The 22,079-nt window shown below is 46.4% G+C and overlaps 1 protein-coding gene across 2 annotated transcripts in view; it reads right to left on the bottom strand.

Annotated features, from left to right (window-relative positions):
* LOC116938307 (clathrin heavy chain linker domain-containing protein 1-like) overlaps positions 1 to 18,281 on the bottom strand; it is a 28,117-nt gene extending 9,836 nt beyond the window's left edge. The window contains exons 1-10 of one of the 2 annotated variants that reach the window (XM_032945409.2): positions 18,074 to 18,281; positions 14,608 to 14,669; positions 12,481 to 12,720; positions 9,178 to 9,365; positions 7,935 to 8,074; positions 7,519 to 7,720; positions 6,377 to 6,495; positions 5,067 to 5,166; positions 2,218 to 2,324; positions 771 to 945 (exon numbers count right to left, since the gene is read on the bottom strand). In XM_032945409.2, coding sequence (XP_032801300.2) covers positions 771 to 945; positions 2,218 to 2,324; positions 5,067 to 5,166; positions 6,377 to 6,495; positions 7,519 to 7,720; positions 7,935 to 8,074; positions 9,178 to 9,365; positions 12,481 to 12,627 — 1,178 coding nt within the window. In that variant the 5' untranslated portion in view covers positions 12,628 to 12,720; positions 14,608 to 14,669; positions 18,074 to 18,281. Of the gene's footprint in view, positions 1 to 770; positions 946 to 2,217; positions 2,325 to 5,066; positions 5,167 to 6,376; positions 6,496 to 7,518; positions 7,721 to 7,934; positions 8,075 to 9,177; positions 9,366 to 12,480; positions 13,940 to 14,607; positions 14,670 to 18,073 lie in introns of those variants that run through there. The other variant, XM_032945410.2, reaches the window with a different exon arrangement.
* Between the last annotated feature and the right edge of the window lie 3,798 nt (positions 18,282 to 22,079).

The following is a 22,079-nucleotide window of genomic DNA, read 5'->3' as shown; positions in this document are numbered from 1 at the left end:
GCATGCCAAGCCTCCTTGTGGCGAAGTAGGTTCTGTTTGACCAGACACAGGGGCACGGCATGGGCTGATGAGGTACAGGAGGATGTGGAGCTGATTTGACTTACCGATGACTGGTACCAGCAGTATCAATAATGGCCTCTGCTTGTGCAGGACACTACTGGGCTGTTTGAGGCAGTCGCCCTCCAACAAGGATGGAGGAATGATGAACATAACAATGAACAGAGTACCGGTCAGTTAAATTACAGCAAGTTGGCACGGTGGGCAGCACAGGTGGTGCATTTGTCTGTCATCTCAGTCAACTCATATCATATGAGGCTGCCCTGTGACCTGCTATCCGCAAACCTTCCACACTTTACATGCTCTCAAAGTACACCTAGCCTGGCATAAGCACCATGGTGACATGATCACGACTTAGTGACGAATGACAGCTGTTGCTGTCTGTATGGGGAATGGTGGCGCCGTGGTTAGTACACTGCACTATAAACTCAGCTTCCTGAGTTCGATTCATACTCAAAGCCAACATTCGTGACAAATATTTGAAATGGTCATGGGCCTCCCCTAGCTCGACTCACCACTGGGGAGACAAAGGCGGCGAAGCGTGGTACTGGTCACACCACCGCCTCGTGTGGCACGCCGGCCTTCATAGGTGCTTGCTAACAGCACTTGTCCTAACAGCATGTGTAGACTACATGGAGGATCTTTGCCTCTATATTCATATGTGTATATCGTACATATTATTGTGATTGTGTATGATTGTCACAGGCGAGTACCGGCAATGTGTCACCCAGTGCATGAGCAGGTCCAGCCTGTGCTCTTGCAGCGAACAGCAGGTGGCCTCCAGACTTGTGCGAGCATCGGGCAGGCACCGAGTGGCCGTCGCAGAACCTATCAGTGTCTGGAACCAGAGCAGCAGGGGCAGTGGCTCTCCATGCTGCCGATGGAGCGCTGGGGACAGGAGGTGTGACCAGCAAAGGGACCAGGGGAGGTGAGGTTTGATCGTAGTGAACAAAACTTTGTTTGACACACGAGTCTTCCATTGACTAAAACAAAGACACCCCATAAATGTATATAGGTGTCTGGGGCCAGTGCTGTGAGTGAGCAACTATTAAGGCTGACATGGCATACAAGGGGGTGGGTGTGGCCAGAATCATGGCTGCCAACCTTTGTTCCCTTCAACCCTGATGTTTACACACTACGCCAGATATACATTTACAGCTGAGTCGACCTAAAGGTAGTACAGAACCAGTTCAAATATCACTACTGTTATTAGCCGTCAATTAAATTAATGCGGCTCTGTTCGTAGCAAAGTATGCTAACCACTGCACTACCACTCCTACAAAAACACACAGGTGTGCACCTGCATAGGCTTATCCAATGACCTCAAGGAGAATCCAAAATATGGTTAAGTCACCACTTAACACATGTTCACACAACATGTTTTCATTAAAACGGGGTTATTCCACGAAGGAACACTTTTCGCACAAAGGAGAACACGCAACGTTGTGATGTGGAACGCTCGCCATTGTAACACGGATCGCTCGCCGTTGTAACGCGGTTTCTGAGCGGTTGACAATGAACTACTTTCTTGAGCTGCACAGCTGAGCGGTATGATGCAGTACGCAAAATGATACAGTAACGCAACATTATACCCTCAGTCATTTGTCCTGCCATCTTACCCTGTGTGCATACATCGTATCTCCCCAAATTTTATCGCTACATTATTTACAGGGAAATAGTTTTCGCTTCATGCCCTTTTCGCTTAACGCAGCACATTTTTTTCTCTTAACGCAGCGCATCTACCACATTACACGAGGACTTACTGTATGTATAAACCGTGGTAGCTTGTGTCTTCAGTATTAAGAGGCAATGAAGTCGAAATGAGTTTATTGGTCTCTGGAAATAAGCAAAGGTGAATCAAGTGGTCAATCCTAAAGATGAACGTTTTGCATCAATGAGCTTCCGCTTGATTATAGAGGGAATGTTGTTCCCCTTAGCTCTGGCTAGCCTATCCTCCTGTACCCAGTTCTCTCCCCGGTTACTCCAGGAATAAGTTATTCCTGTTTACGTTCACAGATCCTGTTGCCCCTATCTCCAGTCACTAATGTTACCAGCTGCTCCTTTGCCTTTGCTGCCATTCATCCCACCCCCTAACCTCGTCACGAGAGCCCTCTAGCCCTGTGACCGGTTGCCCCTGTGCACTGGCTCCCAAAGTCTCACTAGAGAAGCAGTGAGCGGTATGCTCCTTTCGCAGAATTCCGTGGGGGCTGCTGGCCGCATGCTGTGCCGCTTGCTCGTAGTGGCCATCTTGAAGCAACTCATTAAACCTGCACGCACCCACCCAATCACAGACCGCACCGCACAGCAGCATTGTCCGGTCATAGGATAAACACAAGCTGTTATCCTGAACTGCATTGAGTTTGTTTATACATTTGAAGTGTGTTAACTTAGGCGCACACTTGTACTTGGAGGCAACACGTTTATTTAACACAACGGGAAACTCTAACAGGATAACAGCATAGGGTGGTGACCACCATGGCTAACTAAACTGACACTCGGAGAGATAATTCTATAGTCGGACCAGGACAGCTAACTAGCTGCCTGGTCCACGCGTGAAGACCGTAGACCGCGGATCGAGGATAGCGACTTCATTCCCAGAGTTGAACGCCCCGATCCCTCTCGGGACCCTGCTTATAACTCACCTGGTGTGGCCAGCCCCGCCCCTGGCCACGCCCCCCTTCCAGAACGCTCGTGGGGACTCTGGATCCTCATCACATGATCCTCTCACCCCCGACTGGGGGCCCCCCTGCCCCCCTCGTCCGGTCATGTGCCCTCCCGGGTTCACCCCACTGTCATGTCTTGACGCGACCCCCGTCTCAGCGACACCCAGGCTCCACCCTTACAGTACCACCCCTCACACGGCACTGTCTCTACACCGCGGTGGCCCCCTCGAGGCCACCATACATTCATAATGCAGTTTTTGGGTTAGATCACGTAATTATAAATGTGTCGTAATACCACCTCCACCCAACACATAAGGTTTGTCACGTGAACAAAACGTCCCAATTAGTTACTTCAGCCTATCGGTGCGTTGGAGAGCAACCCCACAACATTTACAATTTGACACGTAGGCTTTTGCGACCAATATCATCCATAAGAGGTTGTTTTGGGTTAGATCACGTTGGGCAAACAGGATAAATGATCAGCATGAGACTAAAAGAACATCAGAGAAATATTAAATACTCCCAAATACAACTGTCAGCAATAGCAAAACACGTGTGCCAATAAGGACACTCAATTGATTTTGATAATGTTGAAGTTCTGTGCAAAACTAGCTACTACTGGCCAAGACTAATTAGAGACTCTATCGAAATTGAAAGAAGTAAATATAATTGTAACCGTTCGGATAGCTACCGACTTAGTGCTGCGTGGAAGCGAATCATCAAACAATACATTGTTTAAATGCATGCCTATACAGGGCACCATACTTCAATAGGGATTACTCTTGGTACGGCTATTTTAATACACACAATGAACATGAATGACAAGATCAAAGGGCTCGCATAATGCGCATGCATAATGTATGTTGACACATTAATCCCCCCCGCCCCATTTTGCGCAAGAGCGCAGAAGTGTGGTCACCACATCTACGCCTCTATATAAGGAACGAAACAAGCGGACTTCTCCAAAAATCTGGCTGTCGCCTGATGAAGCTAGATGTAATTGTAGTGACTGTGAATGTCACTGTGTGGTGCCGGCCTTGCGAGGCTACGGCGGATAATATGTTGTCATTATGTGCAGCCCGGTTACTGGGCATAGTACCAGACCTAGCGGGGCTTGGGTGAGCGCTGGTTAGCGCAGAGGCACCACGTACAGTGTGCGGTGCGGGCTCCCGGTGAGGAAGCGAGAGAGAGTGTCAGCCAGCCAGGGTTACGTTGGGGCATGATACGCTGGTTGACCTGCCGATATGTGACCCGATGATATTGGAGGGGGGCCACCAGTGGACGGGAGCCGCTGGGTGGTCACGTGGTATAGAGGAGCTCTCGGGAGCCTTCGGGAAAGAGCTCGAGAGATCTAGAATGTGGGCGGGGCGAGAGGCGGAGCCAGCCCCAGCCCGGGCCGATATAACGGGGGCCCGGTGTGGGGCTCGGGGTTCTTGACTATTGGCGAGTGAAGATCCACGTCGGGTTGAAGAAGCCTCTAGCCACGCGGTCCGGGACCCAGCTCGTGTTTTGGACCGGGATAGCGGGACCGTGTCTAGTTCTGCGGTAGCGTGGTTAGATGGGCGTTCGACACCTGAGTGTAGGTTTCGTTATGTTGTGTGTTGCGTTGATGTAATAAATAGTGTTGCTCCCAAGACAACGTCTGCGACTCAGTTGGACACACTACATAATTACTGGCGAAACGTCATACTCAGATTGTAAATGTTGTGGCTTGGCTCTCCAACACACCGGTGTGCTGTACTTGTGACGAATTGCCATGTTCTGTTTACTAGTTGGCTGTGCTGGGTGTTGGCGGGTTATATATTATGGATTTACAATTTGAGTAAGACATTTCGCTGGTGATTACAACCAGCTTCATCAGGGGATTGCCAGAATTGTGAAGAAGTCTTCCTATTTTCAGTCTTAAATCGAGTAAGGTGATGTTATTACTGTGCGCCTACAAGTGCTAAGGGAGGTTAATGTATCACATAAATTATAATGGCGAAATGACAGCTGATTCGCCACTTTAACACGTAGGCTTTTGTGACCAATATCTATAATAGAGGTTTTGTTGTGAGTTTACTCTCAAACACACCAGTGTGCTGAACTAATAACTAATTGGCATGTTTTCTTTACGTGACAAACCTTACAAATTGGCTATGTCGGGTGGTGATGGGTTTAACAACACATTTATATTTACACGATGTAACCCAAAAAAAGTCTGCTATGGATGATTAACCACTATTTTCTATTAATTCGCCCATTTTTTGTATTCCCCTCTGAAGTAAGTAACTACATGTTCAATCAGCGCATGAAACAAGGTTGGGTATTTTGTAGAAGACATTGCCAATGAATTGGCTGACTGACCTGTCTATGTAGGAAATAACTTGTGCCCCCTCCGATCCCTTGCCAGGTTCATCGTCCCCAGAGCCACCGACCATCTCCATCTCTGCTTGCTCCAGGTCATCTACCCACAGGGAACGTGTTCAATGCAATGCATGCAACACAAACACAGGACATGGTCAGTCTATACCTTGCAACAAAAGGCATGTGGACATCTGTGAAACTACTTGACATCTGTGAAAAATATATTTATAGCTCATCGGATTCCTCCAGTATAAATAAATATTCTGATCCTGATGTGGCCCACAAGGAATTATGTCATTTAAAGACAATGAAAACCACCAATCCATTATGTCATTCAGATGATGTCATGGTTACACACTCCTATAATTGTATCACCACCTTCTGGCGTTGTCTTTCCATTGGCTTTGGACCTCTAGTTGCCATTCTGCATATGTGCCCCACCCATTGTAAACTATTTTTTCTGACTACATCTGCAACACTTTTCTTCCACACTCAATTATTAATGTTCAAACTACTCATTGCATTTTACCATGAAATTCCTCAAATCCTCTGCATGCACCTATATTCAAAGGCCAGAAGAATATTTCTAAAAGAATGATTGAGGCATCATTCCATGATTGCAGTGTATAATTGTTGTTGAAACATTTGTAAGCAAATCTGAAAATTTTCTGAGTTGTCCCCATTTGTTGATGATGTCCACAGTTATATTATCTGGTAGAGGAGCTTTCCCCTTTTTCACATTGCAAACGGCATGGTTTATTTTTTTAAAGTGAAACATCCGGAACTTCTGCCTCTGAATAGCAGAGATGGTAGAATTCCTGGGCTATATGTATTGTATGCTATCCAAGAATTCGAGCTTTAAATTATCATTCAATCTTTCTCTTAAGGCTACCATTTGTGCATTGCCAAAATTCATCCTTTTCCATAAGAGGTTTTTGGGTTAGATCGCGTAAATATAAACACGTCGTTAAATTCGCCACCACCCGACACAGCCAATTAGTAACAAACTTTACTAATATTTATGCGATCTAACCCAAAACATCTATTATGGATAATATTGGTCGCGAAAGCCTACGTGTTAAACAACCATCCTTTTTTATTCCTGTTGCTTACTACGATGTTTTTAATCGTTTTTGTGTTGTGTTCCGAGATTTCTGATTGAAAGTGATAACAGCATGAACGTGTATTAACAGTGAATTATTTGATACATGTGAGAGAAGAAAAATGAGAAAACCGTTGGGAAAGTATCACACTGCAACACTGAGAGTGATGGCACAACTACCAAGTGCATTTTCCTGTGCGAGTCTCACCCTGGTGATGCTCATTCTCCCACACCCCCTGTACCATGACCTCCAGCAGGGAACCACCGCAACGGTTGTGCAGCCGCCACATCCTCGCCGCCCCGCACGAGGCCTTCAGCCTCCTGTACCTGCCACAGAATAAAACATCCCGCCAGAGGCTCATTTTGAAACGTCAACATCCAAGTGTCTACCTTTTCTAATGAGTAGTGTAGATGGCTCTAATCTTCATTGGTAGACTTGAGCCAGTGGTAAAAATTCCACATGGTTATGGCAGGAGCTAGTCTCTTCATAGGATGATCAATGTCAACTTGCCATTCAAATGTAACACATTTTATTTATCCTAGTGTAGTGTGGTGAAATACGTGGTACACACTGTTGTCCGAGGGCAACCGAGGACAAACACGTCCGTGTGTGCAACATGAGGTTGCACGGGCAAACCGCCACCTAATTTGGGAGAGAAGCTGGTGCAGACCAGGTCCGCCTGGAGTTGCACACTGACACCGGAGGTGTTGCCAGGGAGATGTGCGATAAGGGGTGATTGATGGCCTGACAGGTGCCAGGTGCTCAGTCGCCACGTAATTCTGTTCTGAATCTTGACCACGAGACGTGGGCTAAGCTGCAGGTTGATGACGCCTCATTGACGTTGCGCCGTCGTGCTTCTCGGGGACCGGGGCCCGCAGATCGCCCAACCATTGTGCTGCGTGAGGGACTCCTCATGAAATGGGAGGGGGAGTCCTTGGGCTGAGACTCTCCCGCTCCCCCTTGTGGGAGCTCACACTACACGCTATGCGCGGTGCCCGCGCTATCCCAGCACTCACCAAGCCCTGCTAGGGCTGATATTACAGCAATCTACGGGGTGTACGTGATGATGGTGTATCGCACGCTGTGCTATAGTAAAGCCGGCATCACACAGCAACCTACCCAGTGCTGTCCGCGACATAGGAACAATCACACGCCACGACCCTCTCGGGCCGGCACCATACAGTGATATCCCCGATGTTACTACACATGAATGCATCTGTGATTCTCAAGTCTCCCAGTAAAACATGGTTCAATAGAACAACTCTCACTTCTCCTCTACTACTCTCACTATCTGGAAACTCCAACCCCTGGCTGTCCCACATTTATGACTTTCCAGTTCTAACAGTTACCTGCGTCGGCTGGATATGTTTTCAGCAAGCAGCTGGCTACGTGTGCTCATTTCCTGCTGCAGCTGCTGCCGTAGGTCACGGAGGAGCTGCACCGGCACAAAGCGCTCCCGGTTTGCCACACACAGCTCAGCCTCACGAGCACGCAGCTGATGCAGCCGCTCTGTCAGGAACTCCGGATCTGTGGCCTCATGCAGAGAGAGACCTGCAGAAGTACTCACACACACACAGCAATACATGTAAACAAGTGAAAAAAATACGTACACATATACATACACACGTAAATATATATGCACACATACACATGAGTAACCATACACTCTAAGCACTGCCAACCGGCAATACACATATATTAAGTGTTATACAGTTTAGGGAAGCATAGGGAATGTAGTGTTAACAGCTTGCTTGTTCACACACACCGTGTATTGGTTTGAGTGGTGGCATGGCATGTGTATCTGCTGCATCTGGAATGGGCTGATCCAATACAGATGTAGTTGGTGACTTTCGATGGTGCAGTTGAGCCTCCAGTTTGGCATTGTTCTCTTCTATAAGGGCAATCCTGTGGCAACAGAGCAGTGCAGACAGACACCCTCCTTTACTAACACCTGAACAATGTAGCCAGCCATATTGGTGATTATAACTTTTACGATAGCTTTTTTTTAGCAAAGAGAAAAAAAGATTTATGGACTTATGAAATATGGAGTTAAAATATGAAGTTGTGAATTCACATATTAGCAGTCTTCTGTTACCAGGTATTGGGTAACAAACTATCACTTAAACATTCAAGCATGTGTAATGTAGACATTTGTCGAAGTAAAATTGAGTGCATATTTAATGACAGGTTGGTTGTGCATAAGCAACACCCCTGAACACGGTGGTGCAACCAGGAGGCATTGTCCAGTCTTCAATCATGAACCTCTTTATTTAGAAAACATCCCGTTACGTTGGGGACTTGCTTAACAAATAAAAAATAATATAATACACAGCCTAAGGGTACCTACAGACATATATTATGCTCAATACACGAGCAGTGATCATTGTTGAGAACCCCCTGCGCTATGGGAGGGCACACTTCAAGCGCTAACTGCCGTAGGGTGTGCGAGAGGTGAGGTGGTCTACTTAGGCACACCATACACTTACAAGGACTTGATCAACACAGGACAGAGCCCAGACCCACACCGATTAACACGGTTGGCTGTGTACTGTACGAAAGAAGTTCAACAGAAAAGAACACCAAAAGCACCCTCTGGGCAGTTCTTAAATAGCCTGAAGTCAACCAGCTCTGCCTGGTTCACCCACAGACTATGGACACCAAAACAGCTCCAATCATCCCATTACCACCCAATTCGCTTACAAATGATTAGCTCGTCCTGATTGGGCTTTGTTTTGAGCCACCGCACCTCCGATCAGAAGGGTTGGCTATGTAGAGTGCTAAAAAAGTTCAACATGCCAAATTGGCCAGATTCTTGGAACTTTCTCAAAAACCCTTCCTTATATGCAGGCCACCTGAGTTTGTTTTTCCACAGCTAGGCTGGCTATACACCAAACCTGGCATTGACGTTGTGGTGACATCACCACCACTGAGTGGGATGTGAGTTGTTTGGCTAGAGTTTTGCTGAAGTAACCAGCGCCAGAAAAAAAAACCCCAAAAGAGGGCATTACCTCTCCTGTAGCTCGGCTGAACGCCGTCTGTAGTAGGCCAGGGCAACAGGCTGTCCTGCTCGGGCCCTCACAGTGGACTGCAGAGAGTGAGCCTCTTGATGCCCGGCACGCAGAACCTCGAAGAGAGCCTCGTACTCGGACATGGTGGCCATCAGCACCTCCCTGTAATCGCTGGTCCTCTCCAGCACCTACCAGTAGCAACAACCATCATATTGGCGGCGGTGATGACCATGATTAATTAAATATTTTATCACAGAAATTATGATCACATTGCTTCGTGTAAATCATGAATCACGATGATCGTAATGAGGAATCGGTAGCTTGTTGAATGTGAGGGGCACTAAATGTAGTGCAGTAACCCCTTGCTATTCACGAGTTCTGCATTCTCGAATTTCGTGTATTCACGTGTTACTAAATGCATACTAATCCCCTATATTACAACTCCGACCCGCTGGACTATTCGCGAATGTCCATAGTAGCAGACCATCGACAACCGGGGAAGGTGTGCACAGAATGTTTTATTTGAAACTGTCTCCGAATATTAGGCACAATACCTCGGCTGCCCGCTTTTTCCTCAGTCTCGCAGTAATATAGTGTACCACGAATAGGTACTACCATTGCAGCTACTCTGAACTCTCAATTGTGCATTTTTAGTTTATACATACTGCAATTGCCGTTAGTGCACTTTTCTCTCTCATTGTATTTCCCGAGGAGTTATCCTCCTGAATTCCTAATCATCACCACCACCACCTCCATCGTGGTCAAATCACCATCATCAAAGGTAGTTAAAATTAAATAAATTAAATAAACCAAGTTTTCTAATGCACACACTTTTATTTGCACTCAAAAGTAGAAAATACACTATTTTGACCCTAGAATGAATGCAATTTCATGTGCTTCATAAACGTGGGTGGCTTGCATAAAGAAAATTAAACATATCGAAAGAAAACCACCCACTTTTATTCAGCACATAAAATTGTATTAATTCTGGAGTAAAAAATATTTATTTTCTACTTATGAGTGCAAATAAAAGTGTGTGCATTGAAAAACTAAGTTTTTTTACCTAATTTATTGGATACATTTTAGTCTTAGTATTTGCTTTCAATTCTTTGAGGATTTATATCTCCCGAAAATCTGAAATAAAATATATTAAATAACGAGGTAAAATGTGTAACGTTTTTATTGTTATAAAATATTAATGACTGTTCTGTAAATTTGAAATTTCCTTATTAAAACAGTTACAATTATTTTGAAAGAATAACTATATTTATATGTATACGATAGGGCACTTCTCTCAGTTGATTAATCTCATCCAGTACCTTCTTGCTGCACACATTGCTTCCTGTATGCTTGGTGCATTCCAATTCTTCCAGTTTCAATCCATCTAGTGATCGCACTCTGCTCAATGCAACAAACGCCTGACCAGCAGCAAACACCTTGGAACCTACATTGACAACGGCATAGTTTACGGTGGATCCCTGCATTTTGTGCACCGTTGAAGCCCAACAAAGGATGAGTGGTACATGCGTCTTTCTGCAGTTCCAAATGAATATTTGGCAGGGAACTGGACAGACATCGGCTCAATCTGGTGAACTCCAATCTCTCCAAAATATACCTTTACCGATGGAATGTCCTCTGCATACAATTAAGCTCCACGGAAAATAGGCCTGATGATTTCAGGAATCTGTCCCATCACTCGATTGACTCGTCATTTTCCAAAATCGATATTGTAACGAAGCATCACCTTTAGCACCTGGAAACAGGGTCTTCGGTTTTGTTGACATCCGATGGAATACATTTTTCCAGATCAACATTGTCTGTGCTTCGTGATGAGTCAACAATACGATCCTGGGCTTTGATCACATACATTTTATATTTTGATTGCGATAATACTGATTGATTGTGATAAAGCGTTGTTATAACGATTATTTCAATATTAAACTTGGTTGGCAACATACACATTTTTTCAAAATGTTTAATATTTTAAATTGGCAATTTAGCTGGGGAGAGTGGAGATAGTTGAAAAAAATGTAATACTGTATAACATTTCATTTTACGTTATAGTCTCATTGTCATTTACTGAAATAAGATTTGAATAAAAATTCTGGTCATTTTCATACAGTAAGCTTATGTAATGTGGAAGTTCAGCAAAGAAATTAAAAATAGCATTCGTATCTCTGTTTATCCATATCCAAATTTTCATCAGATTTAACAGAAATTGGTTGAATGCTTTGAATTCCAATATTTCTAAAATAAATTGCATCTAAATTATTTGACCCCAGAATGAATCAAATGTAATTTGTAAAACACTTTAAGTTAATCTTTTAAATGTAATGTTCATTTCTATTTTAAGTGTTTTTACAAAATTGTATTTCTATCTTGTCAAATAATTTGTAATTGTACATATTAATTCTAAGATCTCAATCCAGACAATAACAATCGCTCATCATTGTCTGGATAATTTTAATATATTTTAAATTGTGCAATACAAAATTAAGTAAAAAACACAAGAGGCACAGGATCGGCAGGACCTGGACCGGTTCATTAAATGAAATCTTAAAATTGGCACGCGAGACGACGAGTCTGTGTAAACAATTTCAGATCGTTAGGCTTCATAGATCCGAAGATATTAAGCGTCAACGATTTGAAAGAATATAAACAGACAACAGGGCCAGTTCAATAAAAGTGTGTAATAATAGAAAATAACATTGTTCCTTATAATGTATTTATTGTAGGCATTATTATTAATAATAATAATGCCTACAACAACATTCTCCCCCTGTTCACTCGTACCAGAAACGTAACCCATTTTCCCGTTGAGCAAGGTTTTTCTGCATAATTTGTACATCAGTGAAAAGGCAATCTTTTGCCAATTTTGGCCTTTGGTAGAAACATCTCTAAAGGAGAGATGGTTGCGTGACAAACTTTGCTAATTGGCTGTGTCGGGTGGTGCCGGGTTGAACGACATTTATATTTACGTGATCTAACCCAAAATACCTTAATTATGGATAACTAAAGGATTTGACCGTGTGTAGTGGGTGGACTGTTGGACACTCCGAAGTGTCCCATGATCCTACTACCACAAGCCCTCTAATATCTCAAGTGGCCCATGACCCTACTACCATAGGCCCTCTAACGTCCCAAGTGACCCATGACCCTACTACCACAGGCCCTCTAACGTCCCAAGTGGCCCATGACCCTACTACCATAGGCCCCCTAACGTCCCATGTAACCCATGACCCTACTACCACAGGAACGTCTCAAGTGACCCATGACCACACTGCCACAGACCCTCTAACGTACCTTGCTCAGGGCCCCTGCGTACACGGCCAGACGCCCAGGACCCGGCACGGCCCCAGTCTTGCCCAGCGCCTGCAGTTCGGCCGATATCTCCTCGCGCAGCCTCCGCACGAACGCGCTGTCCCACTCCAACTCCGTAACCTCAGACATGATGACGCCGCCTCTGCTCTGCGTCAACTGGATGCACTGCAGGAGGTTGTGCGTGATGCGGGGCCAAAATACTCGAGGTTTGAGACGAGGGTCCTGGACAGCAGCAGCAACCAGGGTTATAAAGAACCGGAATGCAGGAGTCGCAGAAAGTCCATGATGAAGAGATGCTTGATCAATGGCAATCTTGGATGATGAATGTTGCAGGATCTCTGAGAGGTCTTGTGATAGAAATGGTTTGAGAAAGGTATATCGGTAATCCGGAGTAATGGAGATACAAGGTGGCACGGCTTGACGAGACACACGATGATGTGAATGGCGAAGGTTGTGGGTAGGAGAGGATTGAGGAGGATCTGTAAGAGGTCCAGAATAATTCAAGTTCTGGATGGTCCTGGAAGACGGAAGTCAGATGCTAATTAATGGACATTTGAGATGGACCTTAGTAGATATTTCGGGTGGTAATCAAGAAGTCCAAGAGGTTTTGACGACCTGCTGGACGTCCTGGAGCTTGCTACATTAGGTCCTGGATGACGGAGGATGTATTTGTAGCCATGTGAAGTCCTGGGAGATAGGCGCGAAATGATTTTCTTTCAAAGGTGCACTACCTATGAAGAACATCCAAAAGTCTTTATTTATCGCTGAGAGATAGGAGCGGGAGAGAAATCCCTGACTCGTCGCCAACGTCGTCGCCTAGGGAACAGCGAGCTACATCCGGCAACACAGCGCGCGTTGACGTCATGTCACAAGCAATGACGCCATGTCGCGCGGATGACGTCATGTGGCGCGATGACGGCATGTTGCGCGTGATGACGTCATGTCACGTATTTATCATGGGACCTTATTTTTTGCCAGAAGCAAGATTTTCAAACACCAAATAGATAACTTTTTGCATAGAATTGCGTCCGCATTAACCACACGTACTGGTTGTGGTGAAGAGGCAAATAAACATGCTCTGACAACATATACGTTTTTTTTTTAAACCGATTGGCTATCACCAGAAGCAAGCGGCCTTCTTTTATGGCCGAGTCTCAGTAACTGTTCGCCAAGAGGCGTCTTTCACGATGCCCATCCGGGCGATTCTAAAAACTTGCGCGATGACGCCACCACGACGCCACCGAGAAATCCTTGCGTCAGCGAGGTGACGTGTTCGCGGCCCGCATCGTGACGTCATCGCGGCCGGCGTCGCGTCGTCACCAAGACCGGCGTCGTGACGTCATCGGCAAAGTTAGGTCACCTCGCGTCGCGAGTTGCGGTTTTGTTTTCCTCTCCCCGTTCGGCGTTACCCGGACGGCGCCGTTGTTTGGTTGCGCGAGATTCGAGACGGACTCAGCAGGGGCGCGATTCGTAAGAAAAACCACCGAAGCGATTGGAATCGACGGTGTCGAGCGACGGCGTTCTGGGAGGCGATGCCGCGCGACCAGTCGCGAGTGCGGTGGGGGGAGCTCGCTCGCCTTCGCATTTCCCTTGGAATTTTGTTGCAAAATAATTTTAAGAACTAAAAAAAACCTCGCGGCTTTGTGGGTGTGGCTTCAGCCCGGCGGCGTGACCCCACCGCCAACGCCAATTCATGGTCTGGTCGATTACGCAAACAGCACAGAATTGTTGCTGTTATTGAGACGGGGGTGGGTGGCAGCTATGGTCTGATTATTGTCCATTGGAAGTGGTGCACATGTGGTACATGCAACAAACACTCAACAACACTCATAACAAGGCTAAAAGGAATGTACGCGGTGATATAATATTCGATGTTTCGGGTGATGGCTCTTCAAGAGCTCGCTGAATATTGCACATGAACGAAATCACCCAAAATGTTCTCCATCTCGTCAGGCGTCGAAAACTCAGCAGGCCTGAAGCGTGGGTGGGCGACTGCCGTGTACACACAGGTGTTAGACGCTTCTGCGGGCTAATGCAGTGCGGGGAAAACAAAACTGGCCTTGTATTTTACAGTACAATGTTCCTGGGACTTTGCTCCCCACCACCTACCAGCGTAGTGAAGTATGGTAAATCGCCAACACCATCATTGGCGTGAGGAGGCCCGCATGCAACTGTGGATTGACAAATCGGGCGGCAACGTGTTCACTTGGGGTAGATAAAAATACCAGTGGACAGTCAAATTGGTGGTTCTATGAATCAACTTGTAAAGGTCGTAATGTGGAGTTACCGGCACTGGCTCAGTGCTAGATGGTGCCGGGGTGGAGAGATGTTAACTACCTCGCCTGGTATGCAGGAGTTCGTGGGTTCAAGCCTGACCCTGACGCCTGCTGTATATTTGAAGTTTACGTTGTCTCCTCGTGGTCGCGTGGATTTTTCTCCGGGTCCTCCAGGTTTTCCCTCCACATTTAGAATCGTGTGCTTCGAGTATTTGGCTTTATAAATTCCACATGATAAGCCACTTTATTGGGCTGCCAATTGTGGCCAGGTCGCTTCTGAAAAAGGACTACGTAGCTCAGTGGGCCTTACTTGCAATTGATGTTTATCGTCGTCACTTATCCAGCCGCAATTCATAAATACTATTTTAGTAATAATGAGTAACATAGCAACATGGAATTGCCACCACGAGCTCAAGGCCAGCAATGGAGATGAGGACCAGTCACTATGAAGTATGATGATTATTAGGATGAGACGATTTCTGACCAGACGGGGCGCTCATCCCCTCGGTCCTGCGGAGGGCTTGGGGGGCCTTTAGGCTTAAATTATAACCTATGAAGCCTACCCTAACGTACTGATATGCAATAGTACAATGCAAACTATTTAAAGTAATACATTAATAGACAATATTCAGGATTTTTTATCTACTTAAAAAACGTAATAATTTTACAAAATCTTTTGATCGACCATTATCCATGTAGTTTTCATCTTTGTCTGGATACAAAGCCTTCTCAGCTAGAATTTTCATGGCTTTGCTGAATCCAATGCGCGAGTTTGCCAGATGTAATATTGGCCGTGACTAAACGTGCCAGAAGGGAGCAATATTCCAATTGTCTCCGTTCGGTGTTTGTCCTTGGCTCTTGTTGGCGGTGACTCCAAAAGCAGGACTTACGTTCCCAAACACAGGCTAGAAACCCAATTTTTCACAACAAAAAGGCTGGAAGTATGAGATGTAGTCGATTATGTATGAAGTATTAGGCATTCTTAATGCTATAATATTCTTAGAAAACAGTCCCCTAATGCTGTAAATTCATAGGACAAGAATGTTACACGTACAGTACTGAACATATTTTTAAAATAAAAGCAATTTGTACAAATTGTTTCAATTATTTTTTCTTGCCTTGTCTTCTTCTTGTGATAAGTGACTTGACCTTTTGAAAGAAAAACCTCATTGATTTTTAACTTTGTTTCACAGTAGAACATCTATGTTCAAATCTGTCGAGTCACGTCGGAAGATGCGGCGGTAAATGAAGTCTCTGCATCGTAAACCGATCCATGGTGGCATTAAATAAAAAACACTTTTTTTATTTCTCCAGGTGAGGCCCACTGAGCTACATAGCTCTTTTTCAGAAGCGACCTGGCCACAAATGATAGCTCAACGAAGTGGCTTATCACGTGGACATTTATAGCAGACAAATGTGGAGGGAAAAACTGGAGGATCTACGCGACCATGGGGAGAAGGTGCAAACTCCAAATATACAGGCGTCAGGGGCGGGATCGAACCCACGACTTCCTGATAACAAGTTGATGGAGTTAACATCTCACCACCGCAGCGCCCATTATATAAACGTCGTAAATGTGGGTCGTAAGTTAGCCGTCGTAAATTAGAGACTACCTGTAATTCATATTCTTGGTTCTTTTGGTAAAGTCACGTAGATAGAAAATAAAAATAAATGAAAAATAAAAGCAAAACACGTTTCGATCGTAACACAAGCGGTCTTCATCTTTTCTCACCTCTTCCTCCTCACCCCTAACCTCGTTCTTCTTACCCCTCACCCTATCCTCCTCACTCCTCACCTCGTCCTTCTCACCCGCTCCTGATACGGCCACGCACACGCCCATGGCAACCTCACTCGGGCATGACACACCGACTTAGCATTACCCTCATACCTCCACGTTTATCGGCCTCGTTCTATCGTGACGGCCGAGATGCTGGACGGCTGTGAAAAAGAGCTTCGTAGCTCATCGGATTCCTCCAGTCTACAAAGAAATATTCCGGTTCTGATTGCTTTACGGCGCCAGTGGCGTTCATAACTCGACTCCCAATGGCACGGCTACGGCGCCCTCGAACGCTGTGTGTCATCAACATTGTTGTGTGTGATTACACTCAACACAACAACGTTGTTGTATGTGATTACACTCAACACGCACAATGTTGTGTGTGATTACACTCAGCACAATTGTGTGATTACTCAACACGCACAATGTTGTGTGTGATTACACTCAACACAACGTTGTGTGTGATTACACTCAACACAGAATTGGGTGTGATTATGCTCAATACAACGTTGTTGTTTGTGATTACACTCAACACAACGTTGTTGTGTGTCATCAACATTGTGTGTGATTAAGCGTTGTGTTTAACAATGTGTGTAATCATTCACATGTTGAGTGATTACACACTCAGCGTGTGTGTCTGTAGCAGTAGTACGTTCGCCGCTTATCATAGAGGTTCGCAGTTTGAATCCAGCGGCCGCCCTGTTTAATGCTACAGGCTTGTTCACCGCAAAGGCACCACGTGCCGTCTACTTCAGAGCGGACGTTGAAGATCCCAGCGTCATGGACCATATTTACTGAATTAAATACAATTGCCTGCAAATTACCCAGTTGGAATGTACTGTGCAAAGTAATTATTGCTGGGAAATGTAGTAGGACCCTCCTGAAAAGAGCTATGAGACTCAGTGGGGCTATCTTGGGTAAAACTGACCACCCACCCCCTCGTGTGCCATGCTGGCCTGAATAGATGCTCGCTAACAGCACTTACTTGTCGAACAGACTGTTAAACGCCATGTGTGAAGGGACTGTCTTCGTTTGAGTCCGTGACTGTAACCTGGTACATAATAAGGGTGCCGCGTTGGTGGGATGGTAACTCCTTCACTTGGTATGCAAGAGGTCGTGGGTTCGATCCGGACCCTGACGCCTGTATATTTGGAGTTTTCATGTCTCTCTCCCCGTGGTCGCGTGGATTGTTCTCCAGGTCTTCCGGGTTTTCTCTCCATACTTAGCAACATGCGTTTAGAGTATTTTACGGCTACCAATTTCCACAAGATAAGCCACTCCATTGAACTAACATTTGTGACCAGAGCGTGAATCGAGTTCGGGTCACCGAATTCATCGTAGCGCAGCATGCTAAACCCACACGCCCACAGACAGGACTCCAACTCATCCACCTCTCGCACCTGTGCCAGGAACTTCCAATTGTGGAGTGACGCTCGAATGAAGCGACCCGACCTCCCGTTGGGAGACGGTGGCTAGCAGGCGGTTGAAGCTACCCTGCAGGAAGAAAGCGCAAGTAACCCACCTGAGCGTCACGAGGCGTGCCCTGCAGGTGGTATCACATGGGATGATGCATGTGCGTCCATGCCATGGCCCTTTCACGAATCTCTACTGTATGGGGACCTCCCCACTGCCACGTCCTCGTGGATCATTGCGGTGTATTTGATCATACGTCACCACGCTGGTTGGTGCGGGTTGTTTACTGGCATGGGGAGCGGGGAACAGTGCAAGGGTTCATATTTCTGGACTGCCCCTTTTCTGACCACGTGACCCTTGCCAGATTAATTCTGAGAATGCGCAATCGCCGAGCCGGTGACAGCGCCCCCAGTTTTGCCACATGTAGCTCTTGTAGACGATGACAACAAACACGCACCCTGCTCTACGGAGCCTGACAGTGGTCATTATGGTGGTGATGGTTCGCGTGGTACCTTCCCATCAGAATGAAAAACTAAACAATTTTTTTTTATTTTACCTGGTAAAGGTCACTGAGCTATATACGTGTTTCTCAGAAGCGACCTGGCTATCGCAAATGATAGCTCAACGAAGTGGCTTATCACGTGGAAATGTATTGCAGCCTCGATATCACAGCTGAATACAAACCCTCTGAGCGTAACCACGAACCCGGGCAGCAGGGGGGCAGTTGGCAGATGGTAAGGGGACAAGGAGCAAGGGGGAGGATGGAGAAGGGTAGCGGGGAGTGGAGCAGTGGTGCGGCACGTTCGAGTGATGCAAATATTAACTGATTTTTATTGAATACAACTTGAACAATTTACACCGGTGCGTTCATCGATATGATGTTTATTATAATGTTTAACTATAATTATGTTGAGATTAGGATGTGCAGGAGATAGTGGTGATAATGCTAATGTCTTTATGCATGGTGATGGTAGGGAACTATCAATCTGGTGATGATGTAATGATGATGGCTTGGAAAGTTGAAGATAGTGATGATAGTGTTCCTGTTGGTGGTAATTCAGATCATAATTACAATGCTGCGACTCTTGCTGTAGCTGCTTATAATAATAACTAGGGGTTGTTCGGGGGTGCCTGCGGCGCCCCTCATAACCAATTACAGCTATGGCCAGGAAAGTCACAAAAAAATTGCACACGAACGATGCATTCACACAAGCACCCAATGCTCCGTTTTGAAGTTTTTAAATTAAATATCTTTTAATTGTACAGTCATACCTCGATATACGACCGCTTTGGAATACGTCGAATCTGGTATACGTCATGTTTTTACGAGAAAAAAATGTCTTGGGATACGACGCCTTGCTTGGGATACGACGCGTTTGCTAGAACTTGTATGGGTCGGGATGAGTCACCGCGTACCCGCGTATACCCCGTTCACGACTGAAAGAAAGCACCGCTCCTCAGTCAACAAGCCGTAACAATATTGTGTGGAATGACCAGACAAATGTCACACTTCAGGAACATTCTTAGAAGAAGGCAAAAACAAACTTCAATGGACAGGTTTTTAGTAAAACTCAAACCTGGTGAGCCTCAACCAGGTCCAAGTCAAGAAAAAAGACAGAAAAGAGAAAAAACCCCAGAATTTCAGATAATAATTGTACCGCGCCTTATGAGGCGTGGGATACACCTGAAGTCACGGAGCCGGCTCAAGCCTGCGCATCGACTCAGGGCGGAGGTTGGAGAAGGGACGGCATGGCACGACGGGACGACCTCCAATGCCGGGGGAGGACATCACCTCGTCTTGGTCGCGGCCTCGCTGCGTGCTGCAACTGCAGTCTGCTGGGACACGTCTCGTCGGGTTGCCTTGCGCCACGGCGACGCCACTCCGGACCACCGCCGTCATCCGCTTGCCCACCGATCCTCTCCACTGCACCCTAAGGTGAGTCGCGACACCTCACACACTCGACCTCTGAATCCATCTCACCCATCTTGTATCGCCGGGTCTCATTCGTGTCGTGCATCTGTGAGAGTGGGTTCGGAAGGTGACTGGGCCGACTGGCCGCTCCGGCTGGGTCAGTGGTTGGAGCTGGCTCATAGAGTAGTTGCCACGACCGCTGGTTCGTCTGTTGTTGTTGGTTCGATCGAAGGAGTCGACATTAGGATGCTTGTCGACACTGGTGTGTCGGTGACCATCATTTCCGAGCTAATCTATAACATTTTTCCCACTAAATACCATGCCCTATGCCCCGTTGATGTTCCGTGCTTCGCCGCAAACGGTGGCTCATTGGGCATCATTGGTAAAATATCCGCACAAGTGTGTGTTGGTGATGTTAACGGGACCGGTTCTCGTTTCAACATCCCTTGCGGTACCATGCGTGCTCAGGACAGATTTTTGGGTAAAATGCCAGTAAAAATTATCATTGTCCAAGGGTGCATTGAATTGCCATCGGACCGCCATATGGCATTTTTACCCTCTCTCGCTCGGATGTGTACGGCCAACGACACTGTGCAAGCCCTGGCATCTAAAACAGTTCGGATTCTCCCTGGCGTGCAAATGTTGATCCCCTTATGGTTGCACAAGCAACACTGGGTTAGACCGTGTTAGCCCATGTGTCACCCGCACTTCATGAGGGATGTGTTGTTGGGGGTGTGGAGATCGAGTCTAACATGCCGCCGCGTAAGGATCTGGACGGCGAGTGGTCTAAATCGCTTTGTTCGGAGAGTGTGGACTTGTCCAAGTCCCAGAGGGATGAATTGAGGGCGCTCTTACATGAGTTTGCTGACATTTTTAGTGCGGGGAAATTTTACATCTGCCGTACTACGCTTTTGAGCCACCATATCGATACAGGTGATGCTGCTCCGATCCAGCAGAACCCTTACTGGCTGAGCCTTGCAGAGAAGGAACATGTTCGGTTAGCAGTTGATGAGATGCTTTCCGCAGACATCATTTCGCTGTCCATCAGCTCGTGTTAAAAAGCAAGATGGTAGCTTGCGCTTTTGTGTCGATTTCCACAAGCTCAACAAGATATCTGTGTTGATTTGAAGCTTTCGTGACTGCAGGAATCCATACTCTTTGGTTCTTTCAGTAAAGTCACGTAGGTATAAAAATAATAGATCATGACGTTTCCATCGCAACAGAAGCAATTGTCATAAGGTGGGACAACCACAGCAGAAAATAATAATAACGTCATGATCTATTATTTTTCTACCTACGTGACTTTACCGAAAGAACAAAAGAGTAAAGATATCTGTGGCTGATGCTTATCCTCTCCCTCGGATGGACGATTCCCTGGATGCCCTAGCGGGCGCCCACTATTTCTTTACCCTTGATCTCCTGTCTGGATTTTGGCAGTTGCCACTAGACGAAGCCTCGAGGCTCAAACAGCCTTTCGTACACATCAGGGCCTATTCGAATTCAATCGGCTTCCGATGGGGCTCCACTCTGCGCCGGCTACGTTCCAACGATTGATGGAGCTGGTCCTAGCTGGACTTCAGCCGTACGTTCGAAGAACATCCTGATCGGTTACGTACTGTCTTTCTCAAAATGCGTGCGGCCAATCTCAAATTTACGCCGCAAAAGTGTCACCTCCTTCAAAAATCCATGCAGTATCTCGGTCATATTTTCAGTAAACCGGGCATTGCGACGGACCCCGACAAAACCGCATGTGTTTGGACTTGGCCGACCCCCACGTTGGTGGGGAAGGTGCGTAGTTCGCTATCATTGCAAAACCCCTCCATGCCTTGATGGCTAAGGGTCAGAAGTTTCACTGGGGGAAGAAGGAGGCCGTATTTGTTGCGCTCCGGAATGCCTTGGTGAACGCCCCTCCGCACCACTACCCCGACTTTGCCGTGCCGTTTGTCCTTGATATGGACGCGAGAAACACCGGCATTGGCGCGGTTCTGTCCCAGGTTGTCAATGGGGTGGAGTGCATTGCATATGGCAGCAGAGTGCTGTCGCCGGTCGAGCAGCAATACTTGGTCACGCGCCGGGAACTCCTAACGATCGTTTTCTTCGTACAACAGTATCGCCCCTACTTGTATGGCCAACGATGTACGGTGCGCTCGGACCATGCAGCGCTACAGCTAATTCCTTTGTCAAGGCGCTTTGTTTCTTCTCA

This window comes from Petromyzon marinus, chromosome 15, assembly GCF_048934315.1.
Source record: "Petromyzon marinus isolate PM22_M1 ecotype Great Lakes invasive population chromosome 15, UKy_Petmar_22M1.pri1.0, whole genome shotgun sequence".
In the NCBI taxonomy this organism is placed as follows: Eukaryota; Metazoa; Chordata; class Hyperoartia; order Petromyzontiformes; family Petromyzontidae; genus Petromyzon; species Petromyzon marinus.
This window is presented reverse-complemented; position numbering and strand designations above follow the sequence as displayed.